The sequence below is a fragment of the Bicyclus anynana genome, chromosome 25, assembly GCF_947172395.1.
Source record: "Bicyclus anynana chromosome 25, ilBicAnyn1.1, whole genome shotgun sequence".
Taxonomy (NCBI): Eukaryota; Metazoa; Arthropoda; class Insecta; order Lepidoptera; family Nymphalidae; genus Bicyclus; species Bicyclus anynana.
The window spans coordinates 2,108,704-2,130,183 of record NC_069107.1 but is presented as its reverse complement, the minus strand read 5'-3'; the positions used below and the strand labels follow the sequence as shown (position 1 = coordinate 2,130,183).

Below are 21,480 nucleotides of genomic sequence, written 5' to 3'. Positions count from 1 at the left end.
GTGGCATCCTTGAAGTGACGTCACGTACGAATTCCTGATCCGCGAACAGCTGTTTCAAATGCGATGTCAGTACGTTGTACAAAATATGAGATGGATCACGCTAATCTATTGCTCGGTTAAATCTATTATTTTACTGAATTCTAATTTGAGGGTAACATTTGAATAAAATTTTAGCACATACCTATTACCTACATAATCTTTGTCATAATTTAAAAGGTTTTTTATATTCTACAATAGCAGACAGAGCCGTGATAACCCAGTGGGTATGACCTCTGCCTCCGATTCCGGAGGGTGTGGGTTCGAATCCGGTCCGGGGCATGCACCTCCAAGTTTTCAGTTAAGAAATTAAATATCACGTGTCTCAAACGGTGAAGGAAAAACATCGTGAGGAAACCTGTTTGTGTGAAGTCTGCCAATCCGCATTGGGCCAGCGTGGTGGACTATTGGCTTAACCCCTCTCATTATGAGAGAAGACACACACTCACCTATGAACCTCCATAGAGTTAGAGTTGAGTTTCGACGGCCTCCGTAGCGCAATGGTATGCGCGGTGGATTTCCAAAACGGAGGTCCTGGCTTCGATCGATAAAGATTAAAAAATGAAAAAAAAGTTTGTATGTACACTAATATTATAAAGCTGAAGAATTTGTTTGTTTGTTTGCGCGCGCTAATCTCAGTCCAATCTGGTCCGATTTGAAAAATTCTTTCAGTGTTAGATAGCCCATTTATTGAGGAAGGCTATAGGCTTTATTTTATCCTCGTATTCCTACGGGAATGGGGACCACGCGGGTGAAACCGCGGAGGCGTCTACTAGTGGCTATATAAAATCGTAGCAGGCCCTTAATCATAATGAACTTTCGCAAATTATCGCTGCGTGAAATAATATGATTTCTGAATAAGGAGACTGTTCAGAACTAATATAATTTCGCTCAGCGATATACGCATTATAACAGCAGGAAGTGTCGTGACTGGTCTCAACTCTCAGGCAACATGTCGCGCTAGATAATTTAGTGTCCCCGCGCGTAATGGAGTGTAAGTGCAGTTGCCGGGACTGATGGTCTCTGTGCTTTTGTTTTAATATCTGGATGATCCACTGTGCTGGTTGTTTTTTAATATTACAATGTAATATCACTCTAAAAATAGACGAGCACGTTAGTATCAGAGTTATATTAATTAATCATTTAACCATAATAACATCACTTTACAGTATAGTCAGCTAGTTTAAAATAAAATGAAATCTACAAAGGCAGTCTTATCGCTAAAAGCCATAAACCTTCAGAAAGCCGCAGTGAAAGATTTAAGAGGAAAATATGAACTACGAGTAGTTACACCAACATTATTACTTTGTAATATAGGCGTCGGAGTTAATTCTGGTTGTCTGTCCAGCTAATTAATTAGCCAAATGGAAGTGGGACGTCTGTGAACTTCAGCGGTTGAATTTCCCGGGATATCGTCTCTTGGGTACATTCGCGGTAATAAAATGAGAGCCTGTGATGCCTAGACCTTTGCAAAAGCTTAAATTTGTTATTTTATAGCGCTCTAGCCGGTCTAGCTTTACATGTTACATGTTAATACTCATTTTACAAACGCTAACACTTTAAAAATGTAAATTGACCGATCGTTCGTTCGTTATGAACCCATATTCGCTCACTGCTCGAGTCTTCTCTCAGAATGAGAGGATTAGGCCAATAGTCCGCCACGCTGGCCCAATGCGGATTGGCAGACTTCACACACCTGGAGAAATAAGAAAATCTCAGGTATGCAGGTTTCCTCACGATGTTTTTCCTTCACCGAGACACGTGATATTTAATTTCTTAAAATGCACACAACTGAAAAGTTTGAGGTGCATGCCCCGGACCATATCGAACTTACGCCCTCCGAATCGAAGGCGGATGTCACATCCACTGGGCTATCACGGCTCTTTTCAAGACCTACAGCTACCACGGTCCACCACCCCATACAACAACTCCTCCATAGTTTCCTACCATAAATACTTACCTATGGTATACCATCATCATCATCATCATATCAGCCGATAGACGTCCACTGCAGGACATAGGCCTTTTGTAGGGACTTCCAATCATCACGATACTGAGCCACCTGCATGCAGCGAATTCCTGCGACTCGCTTGATGTCGTCAGTCCACCTGGTGGGGGGTCGGCCAACACTGCGCTTACTAGTGCGGGGTCGCCATTCCAGCACTTTGGGATCCCAACGTCCATCGGCTTTTCGTACTATGTGCCCCGCCCATTGCCATTTCAGCTTCGCAACTCGTTGAGCTATGTCGGTGACTTTGGTTCTTCTGCGGATCTCCTCATTTCTGATTCGATCACGCAGAGATACTCCTAACATAGCTCGTTCCATCGACCGCTGTGTGACTCTGAACTAACAAAATGTCAGCTTTTATAAAATGAGGCAGGTCTAACCAGTGCAGGCTCTTAGTACACAGCCATTAATAAATTTATTGTCATTGCTCATAAATTATCTTTACACCATAATATTTGTCGTCGTATCCGGCACTATCGTGCAATTTCCAGAGAATCCTAACTAATATCAATACATCAATATACATATATAAAATCTGTGAAACGTCTGTGATTTCAAAACTGTGTTTTCTCAAGTGTTTATAGTCATTTACACGATAAGTACCTGCTGTTTTATAGGTAATATTATGTAAAAAATGAATTTCTAAGAAAAAAAATTCAGTCTCTCCGTCAATTTGGATTTTTATGGACTATGGGATTGTACTGAAAGATAGAAGACATTATTGAACCACATAAAGACTACTATTTATCTCAGAAACAAAAAACTAAATTTCACGCTGATGAAATCGCGGAAAGAAAGATTGCGGCACAAAATACATTTATGCCTACTATACGGAAATTATACCTACTAAATTTAAGACGAAGAAGTGGTTACAAAAAAGGTTCTACCACAGTAGATATAATAAGGTTCTACTAAGTTTGCTAGGGATGGTCTGAAAGACTATCAAATAAATGTTTTTCTAGAACGAAAAATTTCTCGCCAAAAACAGACAAGTACCTACTAACACTATTCTACAGCGATGTTTTATAACTCAACAGTGTGAATATCAAATTCACCTGTATCTCTCTACTAACGATTCTATCAACCAATCAATCAAATCAGCCTATCCACTGCAGGACATAGGCCTTTTGTAGAGACTTTTAGCCGCCTGCATCCAGCGAATCCTTGCGACTCGCTTGATGTCGTCAATCCATCTGGTGGGAAGTCAACCAATATAGCTTTTTCTAGTGCGGGGTCGCCATTTGACAGGTAGATACAATGCTCACATGGCAGAGTTATTAAAAAATTATACATAACAGTTATGTAAATGTTACAATGTATGTAATAGTGACTGAATCAAGTAGATACGTACACAATATCATTCAGCACCCACCTACACGCAAGGGATATCGCCAAAACTACGGACCGGACTATTATAGTAGGTACAAATCAGCTCAAGAAATGTCAAGGCTATAAGCTCTTTACGTATAAACTTCCACATCTACTGCTAACTGTGAAAAAAAAAATATTTATTACTAGCGGACGCTTTCGACTTCATCCTCCCTTAGATGTCTTTAATCTAGCCCTTACAATAGAATTGCTATAAAAATAGAATAACTTTTCCCGTTTTCCCAACATTTCTCTTCACTGCTCTGCTCCTATTGATCGTAGCGTGATGAAAAGTACCTATACTATACCTAACCTGTAACCTGCCCAGGAGTATGAAAAATAATTGTACCAAACCAAGTTTCCTTAAAATCCGTCGAGTAAGTAGTTTTTGTTTCTATAACGAACATACAGACAGACGGACGAAAAATTTACTAATTGCATTTTTCGTCTCGATCTCGTTTTTGTATCGATGACTATATCACCCCTGATAGTTATTTTGGAAATATATTTCATGTATTGAACTCTCTACAGATTTGATTTATTATAAGTATAGATTTTAACAATATAAAAAAAAACATATATTTTTTTTTAATATCCTCTTGGGAGGTGTTTGAGTGCCTATGCAACTGGCAGTCAGGGCTACAGAGTGATAAACCTCACAATATACGCTGAGTCAAGGATTACTGTATCCCCGATCCAACAGATAAGCGAAACCTTCTTAATAATTATAACGTCTTTCATCACTATCAACCTATTTCAATCCACTAACAGCCAGGACTCCCATCCTTTTAGGGTAGAGGTTTTCGATATTTTAACACGCTGTACTAATGCGGGATTGGTGCAGGAAATCCAATGAGGGTTTTGAAAGAAGAAAGAAAGAAAATAAGTTTATTAATTTTTATTTTCTTTAAATTTTAGTTTTTTTGGTAAAATAAATGTTTAAACAACGACTAGACGAACGAGATATTAAAACTTATAAATCCTCAAAAGTTTTTCCGTGTGCTTATGCTGTATCAAATTCTGATTTTAGGCGATAGTTGCTTAATATAGTACACGGCATATGCTGAGCTGTACACCCTTTCTTTTTTAAGGGTTACAGACAGACATGCTGTTTTTAGTTAAGGATACTGTTTGTAACTTTTAAATTTGAATAAATTTATTTTCTTTCTTTCTTTCTTTCTTAATTATTGCATTATTTATAGCCGCTAAGACTATTCCTGCGTCCGGCTGCCACGTTAATTAATTACCAGCTGCGAAGTGGGTCAACACACGGGAATTAGCTGTTCCGACCTAATCTTTGGTTTACTGTATTGCAACACAAAAACTGTGCTTTTTGATGAATAATTTGATTTTTACTTGCTAATGCTGGACGTCCACATATCAGCTGAAAATCAGAGCGTGTATTATACTTGTATGTAGTACACGGCATATGCTGAGCTGTACACCCTTTCTTTTTAAGGGTTATAGACAGACATGCTGTTTTTAGGGTAAGGTACTATCTGTTACTTAAAATTTTCTTTCTTTTCTATATCCGTATCGTAAGTTACGAACACATCGCATCACATTATTTTAAATATAAAATAATGTCTTAATTCTGAGCTTTTGACGGCCTCCGTGGCGCAGTGGTATGCGCGGTGGATCTACAAAACGGAGGTCCTGGGTTCGATCCCCGGCGGAGCAGATTGAGATTTTCTTAATTGGTCCAGGTCTGGCTGGTTGGAGGCTTCGGCCGTGGCTAGTTACCACCCTACCGACAAAGACGTACCGTCAAGCGATTTAGCGTTCCGGTACGATGCCGTGTAGAAACCGAAAGGGGTGTGGATTTTTTTTCATCCTCCTGTTAACAAGTTAGCCCGCTTCCCGTCACTCCAGAGTCGAGACATGGTCGAGATCTTCGCGTTCCATTCTTACTTTACACTCATAATTTGGTATAGGTATCTACATATTATTCGGAACAAAAAGTAGAGGCACCGTAATTGGATCTCGCTCCATTTTAAAATTTACTTCGGGCCGGCGCTGCATACAATATGTCGTCCATCGGCTGATAATGATGATGATGATGATTATTTTTTACTTTTCATAAGTTAGGTTAATAGACAAATTTTATACCAATCGAGCAAGCGAAAGTATGAATTTGGATTCTCAACCTCCTGTTGACAACAAGACTGTTGTCTAAAACATTAATGAGTCGAGTCCACGCCCCGTCGGTGTCATATGGTGCGTGCTATAAACTGAAGCCAGCCATTGTGCTCTGAAATTATCCTTGTGATATTTATATAACATATTATTCGAACCGACATTTAATAACATACAGTTATTATAGAAGGAAGGCCTATGATAGCAAGACATACTTCAAAATTCAAAAGTAATTTATTTCAAGTAGGCTCAGTTAGATATCTGTCAAAGACACCTTTAACCCTACACGCATCGTTCACAAGTGCGTGACTTCACTCAAGGTCATTCTCTGCCATTCTAGGGTCTTATTTTGGTTACAGTTTGATTTGATAATTAAGTTGTCCTGACAAGTGTTGTGAATCCTAACCTTTGTTCGATATTAGTTTTCTTATTTTTGTAATCACTTTTGAGTCTGCTAAAATACAATTGATGTCATCATTACAATTTCTTATAGTTTTACTTCATTTTATCAGGAACTCATATGAGCCAATTTAGGTAATATTAAATCCTAAGCTGACTTGTTATGGGTATCGAAACCACGTCCTCTCTGATGAGATCCACAGCACTACCAACTGCGCCAGAAAGGTCGTCAAAAATAAAAAAAAGTCAAACTTATAACCCTCTTCTTGCGTGCGGGGTTAAAAATGACTCAAACGCATGAAAAATGACATTAGGGCCAGTGATCGGATAATGTGACTACATTTTATTTGAACAGTGTGACTAATATTGAAACAACGCGTTGCAAATCCATGAAAGTATGCACAGATTAAAAATAAAACACTAGTTCACAAGTTACGTGCAAATATCGCGAGCGTTGGCCACTTTTATAATAACGGATTCCGCGCTAAACCCGAAATAGCGGGGTTTGACTACCGATTACATCACATGTTGACATTCTGCTGTAGGGTTGCCATCATAAGCATACGTATAAAATAGATGCTGTCAAATATCTAAGAGAGCCGTTATAGCCCAGTGGATATGGCCTGTGCATCCGATTCCGGAGGGTGTGGGTTCGAATCCGGTCCGGGGCATGCACCTCCAACTTTTCAGTTGTGTGCATTTTAAAAAATTAAATATCACGTGTCTCAAACGGTGAAGGAAAGACATCGTGAGGAAACCGGCACCAGAGAATTTCTTAATACTCTGCGTGTGTGAAGTCTGCCAATCCGCATTAGGCTGCGTGGTGTACTATTGGCCTAACCCCTCTCATTCTGAGAGGACACTGGAGCTCAGCAGTGAGCCGTATATGGGTTGATAACGACGAAATATCTAAGGCACCATAATGGTGATGACTGAGACTACTCTGCTGCCATTGGTCGTTTAGATAGCCTAACCCACCCACCCTCTAAATTAATTTACTCTTTGGCTATTCTTTTCCTCTTTACGAGATTTGTCACGAGTTAGTCGCATGTTAGGAGACAGGAAAGTATTCATACTGCCGGCCTAAGATCTTTCTTTACAAGTTAGCCCTTGACTACAATCTCACTCACCTGTTGGTAAGTGATGATGCAATCTAAGATGGAAGCGGGCTAACTTGTTAGGAGTAGTAAGTGAAACTACACCCCTTTCGGTTTCTACACGGCATCGTACCGGAATGCTAAATCGATTGATACGTCTTTCCCAAACTTAAAACGTCAGTACGACACGAAGTGTCGAAACAATCATGTTCAAGAAAAATGGCGTCTTATGTTTTTAAATATTTTAAAAACTATTTACAAAATCTAAAGAAATATGACGGAGTAATTTTTTATTGGTAATTATTAATATAATAATTTACGTAATTGTTGTTAGTGTTAAATTTTGAAATACCAATTATGAAAAAAGTTTGTATAGGTATATGCGGATGTCAAGAAGCATCATTTGGTTTTTATAAGGGTATCATCGGTTTCACCACGGTGCTTGAAAAGACTCAGTCTGTATCATTCTTTATTCTGTGACTCAAGGTTGCAATAGTAACTGGAAGCCCTGCAATGTAACTGCATTGCCAATTCCACAAATCTCGCTTCCGTATCAATCTTCCAAAAATTGCTACTTCCTTAATTACAATACTTATGGGATACTTTTGCGTGATATAATGGCATACTTTAATCTCAACCTATTTATTATCAGATGACATATTAATGTACTAAGAGTCTACGATGGTCAGACCTACTTCGTTACATAATATAAAATGAAGTTGCTTCCGCTGTAGATTCGCTTGGATATTTAAGTTTTCAAGGGATTTTAACGCAGTTTTCAATAGACAGTGATTCAAGAGGTAGGTTTATATGTATACCAGATACATATATGTTAAAGTACAAGCTATACACGGAAAATTAAATTGATATTAATCAATTGTAAAAATTCTCCCCGGATCCTGGACTAAAATATTATGAAGAAGAAAGATTTGTAACGTATAAATTCAAAAACTACTAAACTAATTTAAAAAATTATTTCACCAGTTTAAAGCTACATTATCAGGGAGTAACATAGGCAATATTTAATTCCCGTTTTCCCATGGGAATAGGAACTGCTAGTCACACTAATATTATAAAGGCGAAAGTTTGTGTGTAAGTATGTTTGTTCCTCTTTTACGCTGCGGCTACTGAAGCGATTTAGCTGAAATTTTGAATGGAAATAGATTTTACTCTGGATTAACACATAGGCTACTTTTCATCCCGGAAAAATCCATGGTTCCCGCTGGATTTGTGGAAAACTAAATTCCACGCGGACGAAGTCGCGGGCGTCCGCTAGTGATGAAATAATATGGTGCAATAGGGATGATGACAGTTTTTTAAATCGTATATAAATTAAGAGTAATCAATTAGCAAAGCAATTTTGTAAAAGTAACAGGGTATCTGCGATCATTACTTTCGGAGCTACAGGGATTTAAAGGGTAAGATTTGCGGCGCTGCCGCGGTTCCCTGAAAAACGCTCCATACAAAATGGCACGATTTAGTGACGTTGTTGGCTCGCTGATCGTTGGGTTTGTATGGGCGTTCAGACAAAATTACTAATATCTTTGTTATTTGTGCGTTTATGTTTATAGTTCATTTATTGAAAAATGTCACATTTAATGTAAGGAAGCTAAAACTGTATGAATTTTCCTCTAATTACGATAAAAAATATTTAATAGATTTTGAAATTTTATAATCTTATTTATTTTGCAAATATCCAGACAATCTTTGCTTTTTATGTATAAATGAATTAACATTGACCTTATTTACCCGAATGTATCATAAAAATCAATATATTCAAACCTAGTCATCATCCCCATTGCATATTTTGCAATATCAGACGTGTAGGTTGGGTAGGTTTCATCAAATGCTTTATTACTGCATTTCTTGGAATCGGGCGGGTCGTGACAAATAGTGGGAGCAAGCGCTCAGACGATTATTACGCAGAAGACATTAAATTGGGCTTGGCAATACCGCCGGATTTCATACATGTTGCTAATGCATATAACTACTGCTCTGTGGTATGCATTGCCTACGAATTAACACTAGATTTTTTGTAGGATGATATTGTAATCTTATTGTACCTTTAGAATAGCCTAAATAGCTCATCATCGCTGGATGCAGGCGGCTCAGTATCGTGATGTTTGGAAGTCCCTACAAAAGGCCTTTGTCCTGCAGTGGACGTCCATCGGCTGATATGATGATGATGATGATGAAATAGCTCAACGGTAAAAGCGGTCGAACTCATCACTGAGTGGTGGAGGTTCGATCCACGCCCCGTTGGTCTATTGTCGTACCCACTCCTAATACAGTCTTTTCCGACTAGTTAGAGGGGAATCGGAATATTGGTCATATTCAAAACATGCAAATATTCTTATTAAAAAAAAAATCAAAAAAAAAGAAGTCGTCGGAATTGTGGTAGCCCAGTGGATAAATCATCTGCCTTCGATTCGGAGGCCGTAAGTTCGAATCCGATCCAGGCATGCACAAACTTATCAGTTATGTGCATTTTAAGAAATTAAATATCGCGGGTATCAATCAGTAAAGGAAAAAAGTCGAGAGGAAATCTGCATATCTGAGAATTTTCCTAATCCGAAGTCTACCAATCTGCATATGCCAGCGTGGTGGTGGACTATTAGCCTAATCCTTCTCATTCTGAGAGGAGACTCGTGCTCAACCGTGAGCCGAATATGTTGTTAAGTAGATTATTGCGTTTTTCTTCCAGCAGAAAAATTCTCAACACTAAACAGAAAAAAACGTCGCTGGTATACCCTCGTGAGAGCATGTTAAACCTTCTCACACTGCTACTGAGAATATAGAAAGAAATAAAAACTTAATATTTTAAAGCCCGACCCAGGAGTCGAACTCAGTATGATCCTGCTATAAACCGCTATAACAACTGTACTTAAAACCATATTACCTTTATTACCATTATTAAAAAAAAGAAACGGATTTTTCTTCAAATCTTACCTTTCTTTGATTTTATCACAACACAACACTCAATCAAAATTATTATTGGCCGTTTGGCTGTTCAAACAGCCGCCTTTGCCATTTCGAGTCGGAAAAAAAGTTACTCTATCGATGGCCGCAAAAAAAGCGCGCGAACACAATTGTCAAACACCGCTACTTTTTGTATTAAAGCAAAAGTCATAAACAAACTAAAATATATGTCTTTATTATTGTTCGAATTTTGAAAATTGGGATGATTATTACCGCGGCGTAGTGTACTGAGCCAAGGAACATACGTGACTAAATGATTTTCACGTGCTTAAATGTAAATTTTAGGTGGATCATGTGAAATTTGTTTTATATGATGTATTTTGGAACGCGTAAATCTCGAATGCGACTTTGCATCGAATTATGATACGATGAACTCTGAGCGAGGATCAAAAAGCCGTTATTGCATTGATTTATAATTTTATATATTCAGAAATCCATAATATCGTAATGTACTCCAATATTTTTGTGATTCATACACAGATTAAAGAATAATAGACAGAGCGCATGGGACATAGCAGTGATGCAGCCATTCCCAATACAAATTCAAAGACGAATACATTTTCGAGTCAGTACGACACAAGGCGTTGCATCAGTAATTTCCAAAATTATTCAAGAAAAAAATGTCCTAAGTTTTTAAATAGTTTACAATAACAAAATAAGATGGAGTCTATACTAATATTATAAAGAGGTAAAATTTTTAAGTTTCTAACATTCTTTAAATGGATTAAGGATGCTTGGAGGCCGTTGGATCAGCTTCCATTCCACCTTCACACAGAAAGTAAAACTATAAGAAATGTAAACAGTAATTGTTATAAATTGTAAATTATAATACTGTATGACTTTTTCAAAAGAGCAACTGTTGAGTTTCTTGCCGGTATCTTCTCAGCAGGACCTGCCTTCCGAACCGGTGGTAGAATCTTTACAAATAGTCAACTGACGTGTCAAAAGTGCTTGTAAACTGAGCCTACTTGAAATAAATGATTTTTGATTTTGATTTGATTTTGGGGTAATCTTCGGAACTACTGGTTTGATTTCAAAAATTCTTTTACCAGTAGAATGCTACATTATCGGGGAGTGCTATAGGCTATGTTTTATATGGGTATCATATATATTAGGCGAGTTATCACAGTTTTTGTCATACAGGTCGGACCGAAAATCCTCTTGTTCGCAGACAACTAACTAACTAACAGACTTATTCGCATGCGCTGCCTTAACTATTGTGTAAAATTTAAATTAATGTATAGAGACTTTATGTATCTTTAAAAGTTACTTCTACAAAAAAGTCCGCGACACCATATATCTATCTTCTATATATTAACAGATATAGAAGATAGATATATAGGGGTAGGGTAGGGGTAGGGTAGGGTGGGGGTAGAGGTAGGGCCAGGGTAGGGCTAGGGTAGAGGTAGGGGTAGTAGTAAAGTTGACATCGGATTTTACGCGGACGAAGTCGCGGGCGTCCGCCAGTATTTTTATAAAGGTAAAATGGATTATTAGTCTAAGACAAGGTTTCTAGGGGTTCGCCATTCGACGGCATTGGGTTCGCGACAAGATTTACGTAACAGATACCAAGTCAGAATTAAAGTTAAAATTGTCCAAAATTACTCCCAACATTGAATCCATTTGCGACAAGAAACAAGTACACCTATCACATTAGTAATACAAAGACATTTCTTTTGGCACTTTATGTGCTACCTTTTATTCAAATAAAAATAGTAATTTTTTTTCTTTGTGGGGGGGGGGGGATATTTTAACAGGAGTTCGTGGAGCCGAAACTTTGAGAAACCCTGGTCTTAGATATTAACACATCCGTAGAATACCACACACTTTACCTCTATAGGATTTTAAAAGACGCCCCGTGGTGTGTTGTTATTTAAACAAAATTAATACCTAAATGTCGTCTAAAATGTCGAGTTGTGTGTTCAGGATGTCATGTTCAAAACATAAATGAATAATGGAATTAAAGACAAAATTGTGCATGTGTGCGCCTATTATTCGGATCACTTTATGCGGTGATTTTGTACGGCCGTAACCGATCTATAGTATAAAAATTATCATTGTATGACACTCACAAATAACGTGACTCTATTGGTAAAAGAATATTGAAAATTGGTTTAGTAAATCCAGATGGACCGACGAGGCTCCGGCAACCGACAAATGGCGGTATGACCATTTTAATTCAGCTAGACTTTACAGGTATCACAGACCGGTGTCTGGTGACCGGTTTACCTATAATATTATATAGAACCTATATGTATAGAAGTATAGATTTACAGAGTCTAGTACTGATTGCTAAGTAGTGTATTACCAATAAGAACATGATAAGATGAAAATTGCACACAAATTTAATTTTTTATACTTAGGACTACGCGTGGTAGAAATATGCACAAAGGTGGTCTTATCGCTAATAGCGATCTCTTCCAGACAACCCGCAATGTAAGAATCAAGGAATAGAAATTATAGCGCACATATTTAATTTACCTACAAGACGATATTTATGTATTTGTTTAAATAACGTCCGTTGTTGACCACAACTACTACTAAAGAGGAAAATACACAACCCAATGTGGGTTGTGTATTTTCCTCTTTTGAGCGCCTCATTTTTCGTGCGCAAAAACATCTAACAGTATTTAATATCATTGGGTTTATTTAGGAGAGAAAAAAGTTTAGGAGCCTCTGGTCTAGGTGGTTAGCCATGAGCTTTGGCTTTGATCCATGAGGAGTATTAGTGGTAATATTGTTGTATCCATGAGCCACGAGGATATAAAATACCTAGTAGGCTTTTTCTTTTAAGCAATTTTTAAATTCTCATCTGGGAATTGGGAAATTGATGGGATCCGGAGCCGGATGGTGAAGAAGAAAATATGAGAAATAAAGACGTTGATTCTAGTCGTAAAGGTAGTAATTTAAAAAACAATGTTCAAATTCGATTGCACCCTTTAAAATTCTTCTGAGGTTGCAGCTAATTTAAACAGTGTTGCCAGTTCGGTCTTGTGAGAAGTTACCCGAAATATTAAAAAAAGTAACCTTTTTGTGTAAAAAGTAACCTTTTCACTAACTACTCTTGCTTTTTGCGTTCCACAGCATGGCTAAACCACCATTTCAGCCTCTGGGGGCTAAAGTAATTTTGTTTTTTTGTTTATTAACTGTCTGTTACGAATATTAGCCAAGTACTAAATTACTATAAACTGAAGGAGATTTTACTCGTAAATAGAATCATCTTAAGTAAGGCCCTGATTGTTTGCCTTTTCCTCATGGGATAAGAAAAATACAAATAGACAGCAAGAATTAAAAAAATATATTGACGTTAATTTCTTAAATTCATACTTGATTTTTTTAAGAAATTCAATGTGACTGCAACTTACTTATTTCGCAACGTTAATTGTAACGTCTTCATATAAAGTGAGATTGACACAGAAACATCGATGAGTTCTTGAGCATTTGTCCGCATTTCTTGATTTTACGACCGTTCTGTTTTAGATATACGAAATTGTAAGTTAATTCTAAAAATTCCTAAATATCACGTAAAAGTAACCTTTTTATTAATGTAACCTAAAAGTTACCAATGCAGTCAAAAAATCACCTAAAAGGTTACAAAAGTAACCTTCTGGCAACACTGAATTTAAACCTTGACACTTGACAGATAAAATTTTGTGATGCCACTATAAAAAAAGATTTTCTTTTTGCTGGGAATTATGAATTCAAATTAATTACTATAATATTTATAATTTTTTTTAGTACATATTTACTTCTCTTCGTTAACTTTAAAATATTTATTGATGTGTATTCCGTTTTTTTTCCGCGCAAAGGATCAGTCTGGCTGTCCAACGCAGAAATGCAACCAGTATATTTGCCACTATTCTACTTGGGTATGATTTGTACAGTTATTAGGATAATTCATTTCTCAATAAAAAATTGTTTATATACTTACGTGTTTATGTGTTTGTCTATTTCTTTTTATACAAACATTGTTTAAAATTAAAACCAGAATGTATCTATTTTATTCAAACTAAGTATACCATTCATAATTTTTATTTAAAATGAAAGTATCTTTAAACATCTCAGACTAATTATTACAAATAAAAGTATCGCAATCAAATAAATAACCAACAATCTTTGTTAAAAAAACGATTACGAAAATGAATAATTGATTCTATAAAAACAGTTTTTATAAAAGCGCTCTCAGTACGTACAAGTATAGATCCCAAAAATGAAATATTACTAATACACGCTTAATGGCAGTTACCATTTTATTCTCCGGGAACGACGATATACCTATTATTAAACAGTTATAAACTGATAAAAAAGAAAAACCTGACTGAGTTTGTTGTGGGCTCTTAATTTAAAGTTTTCGACTAATTTTTTATCACCATTATCGAATATTATTATTACCTGACGTTTCAATAATGCTTGTTTAAATTAGTGAGTTTTGATTTAATTATGGCTAATGATTAGAAATAAGTTGGCATCATTTTGCATGCGCCGCGTCTGTGCGTTCTTTGCGGCGCGGAGTCTATGGTCAAAGTGCTACCATAGTGTAAAGATGAAAACACCTGACGCATCGGAATCGGATTCACATAATCTGTCGTAGAATCCTATTGCTATTATTCCATTAGTTATCTGTGAAACTTTTGTTTTAACCCCGTTTACATAATGGCACTAAGACATTTTTGTACCACGTAAATTATTATTTAATTAGTAGATTCATATTCATAGTTCATTAGGTAGTTTTAAGTTTTTTAAATAACCGGACTATTATTACCTATTAGTTATTTTAGAATTTAAACTATCGTGAGTGTTATTCATATTAATTGATTATGAAACACGGCTAAAACTCACGTGATATTAGGTCGGAGTATGCCCGACTAGTTTCGAACCCATACGGGGCCCTTAGTTATGAGCTGGTTCTTGCATCGCGGCACGATCCAAACTGATTTTTGGATCGTGCCGCGATGCAAGAACTACTTGAAGAACTTATTGAAATTGATATACCAAAATATTTTTTCATAAATTTAAAAGGTATAGGTATAAATTAAAAACATAAGACGTGTTTTTTTAATATTATTGAAAACTACTGATGCGACGCTTTATGTCGCATCAGTAGTTTGACTCGAGAATGTATTCGTATTTGAATTTTGTATTTGTGACGGGTACAACATCGTCGTGTTCCGTTCGCTCCATCTGCCTATTATTGATTAATCTGTTTTTAGCAAACACAGAAATGGATTACAAAAATAAGAAAACCAATGTCGAACGGTTATGATTCACAATATTAATTGTCAGGACAACTTAATCTAAATAAAAATGTAACCAAAAGAAAATAGTACAGCTAACCTCGCCTGCAGGGTCCATGGTGCATCCTGTGATCCTGCTTACTGAATGAAGAGGCCCGCAACGAAACTAATGCGAATAGTGTAGTCTATTAATTATTTTTGGACGTAACCTTTAATTAATAACCAATTAAGCTATGCTTGGAAGTTGGAGGTTCTCTGTATGATCGAATCAGAAACGAGGAGATCCACAGAAGAACCAAAATGGTAAATGAGAAGAACATATAGTTCAAAGAGCCTGTATTTATGTTGCTGGTTGATGGTGCCATAAATTGCGCAGTGGACGTCCATCCATAGACTCTAATGTTAATGAAAAAAGCAGAGAAACACCGTGATAATTGAACCCAAGATCTTGGATAACGTCACTACCTACTGTGCCACTGAGCAGTGAACTGAACAGTGACTGTCAATAAATAGGAAAAAGACAAAACAAAGAAATGTAAATCTTTACATCTTCGAAATATAAATAAGCACAAACACAGTGTTTTTGTTTGATGTTGCTTGGAAAATTTACAGTTATATAAAATGGTTTTTGATTAAAATAAATCTTTTATTATGATATGTCCACTCACGACCTTCGAGCAAGATAATACGATATTGTAAACGTGTCATCAAACAAACAGCTGAATGCGTTGTTGTAAAACTCGTAAATTAATTTATGCCAATCGCCAGCCCTAACGTCCTACTCGCATTTAACTTGTTGCACCTACTTTCAAAAAGTTAAAAAGTTTTACGTGTGTTTATGTGAGAAAGTGAACTCGTTATCTAATTAGCATGTTATAATATTGGCTTTCGAATTGTGTTATCTAATTTACCGTTACAGGGACGCGGAATGTGTGTAGTTTTCGACATCACAGGTATTTCTTTACGAATTACGATGCACCTGCAGTGCGGATACATCGGGCGTTGATTTTACGTGTACGATGCAACGTTGATTGCGCTACCAGTGATCGTCCTAATAACTTTACAAAATTTATTATTGCAAAACTACGTTCAATCACTCGATAAACAAAAATAGACCCATAAAACTTGAAAAGTGATCAGTTAAAAAAAATGAGTCACTGTGGTCAGTGGCTCTATTGTTTTGTTTTTGTGGAATGTCTCCCGTTCCGATGAGTAAAGTACAAAGAATGCGAAGAGGCAAGTGAAGTGAAAACTATAGTGTTCCAAATTCAAATTGGTTTAACTGTTTGGCGGGAAGAGTGGCTTATCTTCGCAATTTGTTATAAAATGTGCATTGTGTTTTCATACTGTTGTGTTTAATAGCAATGGCTCAGAGTTCCGTAGACTCGGATAGGCTTTCTTCAGCTAATATTTCGACTCACAGCTCTGGAACAGCTGGCACAGTTGGTGGATCAGTGGTCGGCGTCAGAGTTGGCGATCCCAACCATAAACATGGAGATGAAGATGATTACAACTTGGGACCATTGCCTCCTATGTGGGAGAAGGCCTTCACACCTTCTGGAGAGAGATATTTTATAGAGTAAGTAGTCTTATTGGTTTATCTATATATTTAAGAATGAATTACTGTTCCTTAGTCTCCTTAATACTCGAGAACAGCTGAACGGATTTATGTTATCTTAGTCTTGAAATGTCTGTGGAGGTATAGGGAAGGTTACTCTCATTTTTCTTACCTTTTAGGTAATTGCCGGGAATACCATAAAAACAATATTGCTTGTTATAAAGATAATATATTATTACCCAAAAATACCAACCCCATAAAAGAGGAGGTGTGACCAGCTCGTAGCTACAGCCTTATCAACCATATTAATGATGGGCCCCGGACTACATGAGATCAAGAGGCCTCTGTAGTCCAGGGCAAGTGTGAAAGCAAAAAATTGTTAAATTTAATCCACAATCTCAATTAACCTGGCACTTCCCAGAGATTAAAACCCACAATTGATGCACCTCACTTCCCCTCACGCATGATTTCACACCCTCGCAAAGTTTCTCTCCGTCGCCCGCATATCATGGGAGTGTCATCAACAAACTTGCCAAGCTATAGACTGAGCTACTAGCTATAGGTAACTACCCCCCGGTGACGCCGCTGAGGTCCCATAAGGAGCCTACGGCACTTACACAATCAGAAAAAAAAAAAAATATAGGTAATGATTTGGCAGTTTCTGATGTATGTATGTTCCATTGTAGCACCTAAACTACTGAAACAACTTTTAATGTTATTAACAGAGTAATATACCTGAAAAGGTCAAAACTGGCTAAGAACAATACTCTGCTAAGTAATTGCATAAACTATTTTAATCTAAGAGTAAGGTCCAGGCTTAATCTAATTACAGGTTATTAGAAGTCATTTTATTCTTGTGTTCTTGAGATGTACAATAATTTGTACAAAATAAAAGATTTAAAAATAGAAAATATAACATGTAATAATTTACAGCTACACTTAAACTGAGAGCCTTGATAGCCCAGTGTATACAACCTCAGCCTTTGGTTCGTAGGGCGTAGGTATGAATCGGGTCCGGGGCATGCACTTCGTACTTTTCAGTTTGCCTTTTAAGAAATTTATTATTACATGTCTCAAATGATGAAGGGAAACTAATACAATAAAATACAATAATGATGAAGGAAAAACATTGTGAGGAAACCTGCCTTCCTGAGAATTTCCTTAATTCTCTGTGTGTGAAGTCTGCCAAACTGCATTGGGTCAGCGTATGAGAGGAGACTCGTGTTCAGCAGTAAGCCAAAAATGGGTTGCTAATAATGATGACACCTGCCACCCGTCGGGAATGACATGTTTTTTCCACTCAACTAAATATAATTTTAATAATTTAAAGAAATACAATAAATAATTCAAATAAAATAGAAATTATCATCAATATAACAAGTGAATAATACAATGAACCCAAATAAGATAAAACATGCGACGTGGAGGCGGCAGAACGAGCGCACAAATCAAGAACTATGAATCGTCGTCATCATCGCCGTCGTCGCCGGAGGAATTTAAAACCCCGCCAACATCTGCGGGGGATGTGACACCCACACCGGTTCGGAGGACTCATCGGGGTGTCACCACACGGCGGCGGCAACAACAACAGCAACAATACCAGCAGCAGAGTGACGAAGATATACTACCGGAGAGCTTAGGGCGAGTGGAGCTGCGGGCTCCAGTGTGTGCTCCCGCTACCGGTGGTATAGTGCGCCGCATGAGATGGTCTCGTCCACTCAATGAGAGCGTCATGCGTACGTACTATGGGGCAACAGAGGGGGGAACTAACCTTACTGCGTACCGGTCAAGGATGTTGTCTATGTTTCAGACTCTTGAGCCAACAGTGATCGTGACTGCGCAGCGACTATCGGATCAGGTGCGAGCAATCCAGCGACGTCATCTGCTGGATGAAGCTAACCTTGAACGACTGCGCTCTACTTCAGTACAAATCGATACCATCCGTAGCTTACCTCAGCAAACATTGCAAACCAACATCCCAGAGGTGCTACAGGATGGTATCGATATGCAAGTAAGTAGCCAGAATTATGAGCAATTGAGGAGAACTTTGGAGGATTCTATTATGACATATAGGTACATGCCTCTTAATTTAAGACCAAAATTGCCTCGTTTGCCTGTACATAGACGAAATATGGCGTTAGTGGGGGTTCTAGATCAGATTTTAGGTGAATATCTCGTAACATCTGAGGACCTAAGTGATACGCATTCGATTCTATTCTGTGGAGCCGTTGCGGCGTGTCGTATTGCGGGTGTCAAATTCCCTGAACCACGCACGGCTCCGCAGAGGACGGGTCAAGCACCAGCTTGGCGGACCAGAATCGAAAGGCGTATCACACTGACTAGAACTCTCATAGCTAAGCTAATCTGCTTCAAGGAGGGCAACAATCGTCCTAGAGTTATGCGATTTGTGACTCAGGCTTTTGCTGGGACTGACACACGTCCGTTCCAGTACTTGGCTTGTGTCACCGAACGCATTGACTTCTTGAAGCAGAAAGTCTATGCATGGGCACAACACATTAGGCGTTATAAAGAGCGTATTGACCGGTATAATCAGAATAGGATCTTCCAAAGTGACCAACGGAAAGTGTACAGGAACTGGGAACGATCCAGTGTCTGTGTGACAGATGGGGAACCTCCGACTTCTGATGCTATGTCAGATTTCTGGCGTAGCATCTGGTCGGCCCCCGTAGGCCACACTGAAGGCGATTGGATGAGTACTGTCAAGGAAGAGTGTGCAATGGTTGAAAAAATGATTCCGATATCCATTACTACAGAAAATGTAAGTTGTGCAATTCGCCCGGCGTCAAACTGGAAATGCCCAGGACCGGACGGATTGCACAACTTCTGGTTAAAATGGTTTCGTAGCGCCCATTCTATCTTGGCAGTGCAATTTCAAAATGCCATTGACACTGGATCGCTACCGGCATTTTTAACAACTGGTGTCACGTTCCTGCTACACAAATCCGGAAGTACCACAGACCCCAAAAACTACCGACCGATAACATGCTTACCCACCATCTATAAGCTCCTTACATCCATTCTGTCATCAAAATTAACGATGCATATAAATGCAAATCATATTTTGGCCCCAACACAGAATGGATGTAAGGCCCGGTCTCGTGGGACAAAGGAACTTCTCCTCATAGACACTGCTATTTGCCAACAGGTTCGGCGAAACAGAAAAAATCTCACGGCTGCTTGGATAGACTACAAGAAGGCCTATGATTCGGTGCCTCATTCATGGCTCATGGAGGTCATGCGGTTGTACAAGGTCGATACAACACTATGCTCTTTTCTTGAGTCATGTATGGGACAGTGGATGACAGTTCTTCGTCACCCAGGCGCTTCTGAGTGTTCTGAATCGAATGAACTGATAGGGATTAGGCGAGGTATTTTCCAGGGCGATAGTTTGAGCCCTTTATGGTTTTGTCTAGCCCTTAATCCTCTCAGTACTTTACTGCGGGATTCAGGGCTAGGCTTTCGCCTTCGCAGGGGTGGTGAGCTCATATCTCACTTGCTTTACATGGATGACCTCAAGCTGTATGCATCAAAGCGTACAGACCTAGTGTCATTGCTGAAGATTACTCAAACCTTTAGCAATGACATAAGGATGGAATTTGGTGTAGACAAGTGTGCGGTCATCAATGTAGAGCGAGGAAGGATTGTGAGCTCCGAGAATATAGTTATTTCAGGAACTGTCATTCTCAGATCACTCCTTGAAGGCGAGACCTATAAATACCTTGGAATGACAGAAGCACTTTGTATTGAGGCAGGGAATATGAAACAGGTAGTGAAACAGGTAATGAAACAGGTAGTGAAGGAACGCTTCTTTGGCCGCCTGAAAAAAGTCCTAAAAAGTCTTTTATCAGGTGGTAACAAGGTGCGTGCCTTTAATAGCTGGGTCATGCCCTTACTCATATACACTTTTGGCATTCTAAAGTGGACTCAAACCGAACTGGATTCCCTGGACTGTAAAGTCCGCAAACTGCTGACGTCATACCGGATGCATCACCCCCGTTCATCTGTAATGAGATTGTACCTCCCACGCAAGTGTGGAGGACGTGGCTTCTTAAACGCCAGGAACCTCCATAATCGTGAGGTGTGCAATCTCAGAGATCATTTTCTCAAGATGAATGTGAGTATGTATCAGGATGTCGTTGCAGTGGATAAGGGACTTACCCCGCTATCCCTAGGCAAAGAGAACTGGCGCAAGCCTATAGTAATCAGTAACTCAGATCGTGTGGCAATATGGAAGAGCAAGGAGTTGCATGGACGATTCTACAAGGCCCTTACTGGGCCGGATGTAGATCAAATAACATCTGTATCTTGGTTGCAATTCGGTGACCTCTTTGGGGAAACCGAGGGTTTTGTCTGTGCAATTATGGACGAAGTTATAAAGACGAGAAACTACCGGAAACACATTATGAAAGATGGCACTCTAGACATCTGTCGAGCGTGTCATCGTCCTGGGGAGTCCCTCAGGCATATTGTGTCCGGGTGTTCTCACCTTGCTAACGGCGAATACTTGCACAGACACAATCAAGTAGCCAAGATAATCCACCAACAGCTTGCTCTTCGATATGGCCTTATCGATTTTGAGATGCCTTACTATAGGTACGACCCAGCGTCAGTTCTTGAAAATAGCAGTGCATTGCTCTACTGGGA

At 38.4% G+C, this 21,480-nt stretch overlaps 2 protein-coding genes across 5 annotated transcripts in view; one reads left to right on the top strand and one right to left on the bottom strand.

Annotated features, from left to right (window-relative positions):
• LOC112056204 (filamin-A) overlaps window positions 1-10,263 on the bottom strand; it is a 102,987-nt gene extending 92,724 nt beyond the window's left edge. For both annotated transcript variants that reach the window (XM_052889391.1, XM_024096650.2), the window contains exon 1: window positions 9,994-10,263. The gene's annotated coding sequence lies outside the window, so the exon portion shown is untranslated. The remainder of the gene's footprint in view (window positions 1-9,993) is intronic.
• Window positions 10,264-15,947: 5,684 nt separating this feature from the next.
• The window catches only part of LOC112056262 (membrane-associated guanylate kinase, WW and PDZ domain-containing protein 1), a 37,702-nt gene continuing 32,169 nt past the window's right edge, over window positions 15,948-21,480 (top strand). For 2 of the 3 annotated variants that reach the window (XM_052889389.1, XM_052889390.1), the window contains exon 1: window positions 15,948-16,836. In XM_052889389.1, the coding sequence (XP_052745349.1) occupies window positions 16,622-16,836 (215 nt within the window). In that variant the 5' untranslated portion in view covers window positions 15,948-16,621. The remainder of the gene's footprint in view (window positions 16,837-21,480) is intronic. The other variant, XM_052889388.1, reaches the window with a different exon arrangement.